At 50.3% G+C, this 7,500-nt stretch overlaps 1 protein-coding gene across 1 annotated transcript; it reads left to right on the top strand.

The window, feature by feature from the left end:
• The first annotated feature begins 3,889 nt into the window (after positions 1 to 3,889).
• Positions 3,890 to 6,665, top strand: LOC125956087 (hemicentin-1). The gene is given in 7 exon segments (XM_049687622.1): positions 3,890 to 3,932; positions 3,935 to 4,082; positions 4,084 to 4,292; positions 4,955 to 5,164; positions 5,269 to 5,387; positions 5,457 to 5,607; positions 5,716 to 6,665. Coding segments are annotated over 7 exon segments (1,830 nt in total).
• The last annotated feature ends 835 nt before the right edge of the window (positions 6,666 to 7,500 follow it).

Genomic DNA, 7,500 nt, shown 5'->3' with positions numbered 1-7,500 from the left:
TTGATCGAAGGTCCGCTCGTGGAAGAAAAACTGGAAAGAACCTGGAAGTGCTACAGCTTTCTATCTCTCTTTCTCCTTCTGTCCCTCTTTCGTTCCCTTTCTCTCATTACTCGTAAAGGCTTTCCAATGGAAGTCACGCTGGAAGGTATGCATCCAGCAAGTAACAGGAGAGCATAGGGTTCTACTGGAAGTCCTCTTATGGTTCCAGGAAGTCATCTTTTTGGATCGGGAAGTATCAACTTCAGATATTTTAGGAACGGCGAAAAGTGTGTCATAAAACCCGTGCAGAAACATTCTACAGGCATCGTGGTACCTGAAAATATTGTACGACTTCTGATTAGAATGTTTAATGATCAGCATCTCTTAAATGGTTTATATTAATGAGAAATAAATGCCCCATGTTTGATTCCGGAGCTTGACCTTTTTTCGTTCGTGTGAAAATATGATTAACGCTTCGATAAACTGTTTAAGTTCTAACATCCTCTGCACTATCCACAGAATTCCACATGACTAGACACCATCTGGAGTGTTCAGCAACTACTCCGACTAAGGAACTCTGAACCCTTCCTTTGCTCATCACCCAGCACTTCTTGGCGTGATGCATCAGGCACACCTCATCTAACCCCGCAAGCGCAGTTACCGCATTTCCAGCTCAAGAGGACCCATTTAAAACGCATTAATTACTGCGTGTGACCAGGACACACCAGGCCGCGAGCAGCACGTGTGCGCGTTCGGTGAAGCACTTAATCGCATCACACCGTGAACGCATCGACAAACACACGCCGTAGCTGCAGCAACAGCAACAGCAGCGGAAGCAAGCGTATCGGTTTACATATGACTCTGCGCTCCCCGTTAGCTTCATCAATTACCAACACTGTGTGCTGGATTGGATATCCTTCTTCTTGGACGATCCAGGTTGGGCTATTGGATGTACCGGCCGGCCAAAGACCAAACGTACGGTGCATCATGTTTCAAATCAAATATTGACCAACAACGGTCTCCTCTCGGCATGCACCACGTGTCCGCACCTCTTCGATGGGAGTCCTTTGGAGTTCTCTACTCCTTCCCGTGGCTCACAACAGCATGCACACAATGAATAAATCATCATCCCGCGCGCTCCCTTTCTTACGATGATATCCCTCCCTTGACCACAAGATCCGCGCGCTCAACGACCAACAGAACTCGACATAAATTAGACAACAATCGAAACCCGGGCACGGCCACGGGCACGGGCACGGGCACGGGCTCAATTCCGAGGTGCCGCGGTACTGCGCACTGGGAACGAATAATGCAAATAGACGTTCTGCTTTCTTTCGCTGCATTCGTTAACGGCTTCAATAAATCCATTCAGAATTAGTCAGCACTCTGTGAGGCTGCTGCTGGCCACAGCGCAGTTTGTTGGCCAAGCTTTGGGGCTGTGATATGATGAGCAGCACGCGCGATGACCTCAAGCGCACACACCACCGCCAGCGAACGGAAACGGAAATGAACGTTGGATCAATATGCCGGAGACACCCTCCCATGCGTAACCCCCTCAGCTCCCCTCCATTTATGTTCGGGATTTTTCGCAATCCATTCTGGGCCCTGTCTCTTTGCTTACTCACCAGCCACTCCATTGCTGTGGGTAGCCAGCATTAATGGAGTGCCCAGGTGTGGTCATGGTCTCTTGCACCACGCGATGAAAGGAATTCTGCAAAAAAAAAAATAGAAAATCGGAAACCTCATTAACACAATTTGAACTGGCCGACTGACTGTTTGACCAACTGACCAGACCGCCTCTCCCCACCCCCCGGGTCCATTATATGTCAAATGCCGGCGGTAGTGTCCTCACTCCAACCACCCCCGTGATATTGATTCCTCCAGGAACAGGATATCTGTAGCATCAGGGAAAGTAGTGCATTCCGGAACTAATCCGCGGTCACTGGCGATGGTAAGCGGATTTACCACGCTTATTATATACTTTTCCCGAACCACTACCCCCCTCTCTCCATCCTACCTCTGTTGTTGGAGGAAAAACTGGAGCTAAACAAAAAACATCTCGCATTCGCTCAACACTCAAGCGCGGAGCACCGAGTTTTTTGCTCGAGGACCAGGGGCCGAGTTCTGGGAATGAAAATGAATCCGACGCCCACACACGCGTACGCCAGCCAGCACGCCGGCCAATTCCGCTGATGGTCACCACGCTGTCGCGCTGTGCGCTTTCCACGCCTTCCTGCATCTCGTTGTTCTTTCTCTTTCTATCTACTCACTCGCGTTGCCTTCTCTGATCTGAACGCTAAGCCCGGACCTCGCTAGTCCCGTCCTCGTCCCCGTCCCCGTCCATCCATTCATCCGTCCATGCAACACGACGCTGTGCTGACCACCGCCACCGCCGGGCCATTCACAAACCAACGGTCGCCCGGAACGGACGGAGAGAACCGCGAGAAACCGCCCGCAGACGGACGGATGTGATAACGATCGGTTTCTGGGACATTTGCGCCACCGGAACTCGGAAGTGCTGGAAGGATAGGGACACAAAAAAAAACCCAAAAAATTGTTAGTGAAAGCGCAACAAAAGCGAAGTAAAAGGTTCTAGTGGCGATGATGATGATGGTGATGAATGATATGCTGGTGGTGTGATGATCGTGCTGCTGGCGCTGGTGCTGGTGCTGGTGTATAATTGCAGCATCAATTGAGGGATTGAAAGTGTGAGCCAGCGAGTGTGGTAATTCGGAGCAATAGTGCGGTGGTGTGCTCGGAGCTCAAACTCCTTGTGGAACGTGCGGTGGCTGGCGTAACGGTTGTGTCGCTATAAATCTGTGTCCCGTGGATCAGACCGGCCCGGGGGGCGCCATATGGTTTACTGGAAACAAGAAGAGTGGTAGAGGAAACACCGGAAGAAATTTTGCATGATCGCGTGTGTTCGTCTTCGTTGAGCGGAATTTCGGAATTCTTCCAGGGAATTCCAGCCTTCTCTCCTCGGTAGGTAAGCGTTCTTCCATTGGGATTGCTATAAAACGGCAGCAATTAGGGTGCTGAAACGAACTAAACGGACATAGGGGTTAAACTGGAGCAGTTCGTAGAAGTTATGACTTCTCAATTGGGGCTCGCTATGCACCCTTTTTGGTTTGTTTTTTTTCACACCAAAGTCAAGTCATAAGTACCTGATAATGGCTTCTTAATTGTGTTACTGCACAAGGTGCCCGCCATAACTTTTTAACTGCCCCATCAAAAAACTGTTGCATAAGCGAGTCTCTTCTTAATAGGGGCACAGGAGACCAGTGTCTATCCAGTGTCCGGTCTTGAAATCGAAGACAGGGATCATCTTCTGATGGTTGCGCTTTGTGCTAAACGACGCAGTATTATTGGACTCACCATCTTTTAGATGACTTTATCTATCTCAATAAAGCGGTCCCTCAAACTACCAGCAGCAGTGTAGGATCCCTGCAAGAGGTGAAGCGACGGGTTCATCATCACACCCACGATTTCAACCCAGACCACCATCAAATCGTTGATCGTCTCGCTCAAACTCTGTCGCCCCGTTTGGGATTCACTAATTACACGGACACAGAAACGATGGCTTAATAGGACAGCTCAACCCGCCCGTCCATCATTATGTTACGACGCTCGATCTGTGGTCCCGATGGTTCCCCAAAAATGGACATTTCATCTCTTGATTGGCCCAGTGGTGGTGCTCTTCCGCCTTTTGAAGCTGCCGCCGACGGCCGCGCTTTGGCTTCGGCTTTCGTTTAAAAGAAAACTGTCCTTGAAGACGGTCCCTGGAGGCTGGGAATTCATCAACAACCTGCTCGGGACATCCTTGATTGACACACAGCATAAACAAAAGGCCCTTTATGGGAAGCAACCGCACTCCAGAACCAACGACATACCACTCGATGGCGCGAGCGCGATGACGAGAAAAGTCGCACATTGTGATCCGAGTGGTCACAAGTGGGAGGGGGTCCCATATCGCATTTCAAACAGTCCCCGGGTTATGGGATGAGGTTTCATAATTGCTCTCGTCGGACATGTGGCATGCGTCATTCTTTCCTTCCACCCGTTCGCAGATCACTAATCCGTTGCAGGAGACCTTTTGAGGAAGGAGAGAGGGAGGACAATGGATCAGGCGCATAGGGCCATGGATATGTGTTCCATCATTCGGGTAACGCTGGTGCTGGTCGTGGTGCAGGTCGTCCTTGGCACCAATCGGCCGATCGTGACCGGGAATCCAGCCGCCGGATCATTCCGCAGTGTACCGACGACGGTGAAAACGTACGAGAACGAAACGGTGCTGCTGCCGTGTTATCATAATGGTAAGTTCCCGGTTTGCTAGTTCGCGATGGGATCGTTTCGGTTGTTAGTTCTGGAAAAAGAGAAGAAGACAGTCAGCGAATTCTTTTCGAATTCCAATGAGTCATCATCTCAGAACACCATGATTGTAGAACTAGTTGAACCTGCTACTACTCGCTCTCTTCTCATGATAGATCATAGCTTCATTCAATTAAAACGCACCCCCGGTACACTCCACAAAATAGGGGGGAACGAATTACGAGTACAACATGCATTCCAAAACATGAAAACACTTCATAAAAAGTCAATTCCTAAGCCAAGAACCCGAGGGGCGGGAGGTCATCTGACTCTCGCTCTCTCTCTCTTTCTCTGCTGACTATAGGCTGGCCTTCTGGCACATGATCCCAAATCACAGACTCCATTCTCGCCCCCCTTTTCCTCCTCCTAAACTAACAAAACATACTGCTCGAACAATCTGTTCAAGCGCCATACCATTATATCAATTGTCCGAACTTCAAGAGATCAGACCCCAAGACGCTGATGCTCTATTAGATTAACCGTAGTGTGGCGTGGCGTGGCGCGCGATGGCGCGGCATGGCTCAGCTTCTCATACGCGTAATTGACAGCAAGCATAACCTTTTGAACACTCGCTTCTCTTCTCATCTCGCCAACCCGTCTGTGAAAGCACCGTACCGGTATGTGCGCTGGTCACGGGATGACCTGCTGCTGGTCGACTCACGCTATCCGGATTTGCGCGCCCCGCCAAGAATGCAGCTCTGGAGCAATGGCAGCCTCGAGGTGCGTGACGTCCAGACCGAGGATACTGGCGATTATATCTGCGAAATCATGACCGATGGTGGCAAAGCATCACAGGGCCATGCCATCGAGGTGCAGTGTAAGTGTGTACCGTGCTCCACACGCCGGAACTTCAGTCACATCGCTTAAATTATAACTGGATCTCTAATATTCCTCTGATTCTTATTGATCTCCGCTCCGCAGATCAAGCAACGGCAACCATTTATCCGGAGGATAGCATCGACATACGGGTCGGCCAAATCCTGGAAGTGGCCTGTGCCGTTACCGGTGTTCCACAGCCTTACGTGACGTGGTCCTATCAGGTAAGACGGAAGATCTTCCATCTCCATCATCTTCACGGTATCGTTACATACGCTGCTCACTCTGTCCAGCAGCAACAGGACAACGCTAGCACCGTATACCAGGACGATCGTAAGCTGAGCGTACTGATCAAGGATCGCAATTTCTCCGGCCCGGTACAGTGCACTGCGACCAACGCCGTCGGAGAACCGGCCATCGCATCGGTGGAAGTGATCGTGAATTGTAAGTACCCGGGGGCATGATTGGCCCTTTGTTGCGCCCGATTGAGATGGGAATTGTGATGTGGGCCCCTATTGTCATCGCCGTCGTGGTCATTCTTTTTTGCAATAGTTGTGCCCGAGATTGAAGTGAAGACATCTACCGTCCATACGCGCGTCGGTGAGACGGCCATCCTCGAGTGTCTCGTCACCTCGCATCCGGTTGCTTCGATTCACTGGTTCCACCACGGACTACCGGTTGTGTTCGATCGACGTATCGTGAAGCTGGATTCACCGATCTCCAAGCACCAATACTACACGATCCAACGGCATCAGCTGGCGATTCGGAATCTACGTGACTCCGACCTTGGTCAGTATGAGTGTAAGGCGGGTAACCGGGTTGGCATAACGGGTACGCAGCTCGAGCTGACCGGGCGACCGATGGTGGCCACCTTTAAACCGGCCGCCGAAATGTCTTCCCCGACGACGCACAATTTTATCTGGCAAACAGAGAGCTTCTCGCCCATCATCGAGTATAAGCTGAAGTTCCGCCGAGTACCGTCCGGCAATGTCACACCCTCCCGGCGTACCTTTCCGCAGTTGATCTGGAATGAGCTGATCATCCCATCGGACGGTTCGTACGGTCCACTGCACTCGATCGGTTACACGCTACAGGGTCTGCAGCCTACGAGTGTATACGAGGTGTTGGTTCTGTCACGCAATCGCTACGGTTGGAGTGATCCAAGCAACATCTTGCGGTTCGCTACCGGCGGTGAGCTAGAGATTGATTCGGGCGGTGAAGATGAGTCCGCCGGTCCTCCGGGTAGTATGTCTTCCGTGGCGCAAACTACCGAAAGTACGATCGAGTACAGTGAGGTGGACCCGAACGGTGTTGGCGGTGATGGACTGCTTACCGACAATATGATTCCGACCGATTACTTCGACCATGGACTGGTGGCGGCTGCTTCGGCGGCGGGCACTGCAGCAGCAATTAACTCAACGAATCCGCGGTGCATAGCGGCGGAGGTAGTGTTGGCCGTGGGACTGCTGTTGGGAACATTCTGTAGAATAAAGTATCTTTAGGAGAATGTAATTTGAATTAGATCTGCGAATGTGTGTTCACTCACATTTTCTGGTTCCAGGCTGCTAGATTCAGGCATTTGGTGCAACACATCTTCTTGCTGCATCTTCTCATCCTCATCAACAGCTTGCTGAGTTGGTAACGCATCATTAAAGTTCTTCCTCCTCGATCTCCTGGGATCTGTTTCTTTTAGTAAATGAGTTAATTGATCAATTACTTGCTACAGCCCAGCTGCCGCCTGTTGCAGCGAGACACATCCAGCCCCGACAAACATGGAAGAGAGCAGCAGAAATTATAAATTTTTAATTAAATCAATTGCAACCAGGAAGGACTGGCAAGCGGCGGCGGCACCCTTCTCTCGGGTGATTCACAAGACAACCGCGGGCCAGGGGTCGCCGAGATCGGTTTTGCACGGATCTGCGAACTCCCATACTGCTTGACCTCGCGCGCTCCCTCGTCGGCCGATATTTATCGATGTTTTCTGGCACTAGGCACCCCAGGGAGAGGGTCAACAGGGATTAGATTGATATTACGTCCCTGTGCGCCGACTTGCGATCGCCGTTCTGTTGATTGGTGAGAAGCGTTTCTTTTAGTTTCTTTCATCATCTATTTTGTAATTTCCCATTCGTTCTTTTTCTTCTTTTTCATTCTTTTCTTTATTCGTTAAATTATACAGTTTGATGTTCGATTTGCTGACTTCGGTATCATTGTTTTTTTTTTACTTGTTTGGTTTTTGAGTATTTAGTGTTCTGCACTTTCGCATTGTGTTTCTTACAGTAGTTTGTTTCCCTTATCAATTTGCTTCATCTACTACTAATACCGGATTTTGGGAGAGTG

The sequence above is a fragment of the Anopheles darlingi genome, chromosome 3 (assembly GCF_943734745.1).
Source record: "Anopheles darlingi chromosome 3, idAnoDarlMG_H_01, whole genome shotgun sequence".
Taxonomy (NCBI): Eukaryota; Metazoa; Arthropoda; class Insecta; order Diptera; family Culicidae; genus Anopheles; species Anopheles darlingi.
The sequence above is the reverse complement of the archived record's forward strand: the minus strand, read 5'-3'. Positions and strand labels throughout refer to the sequence as shown.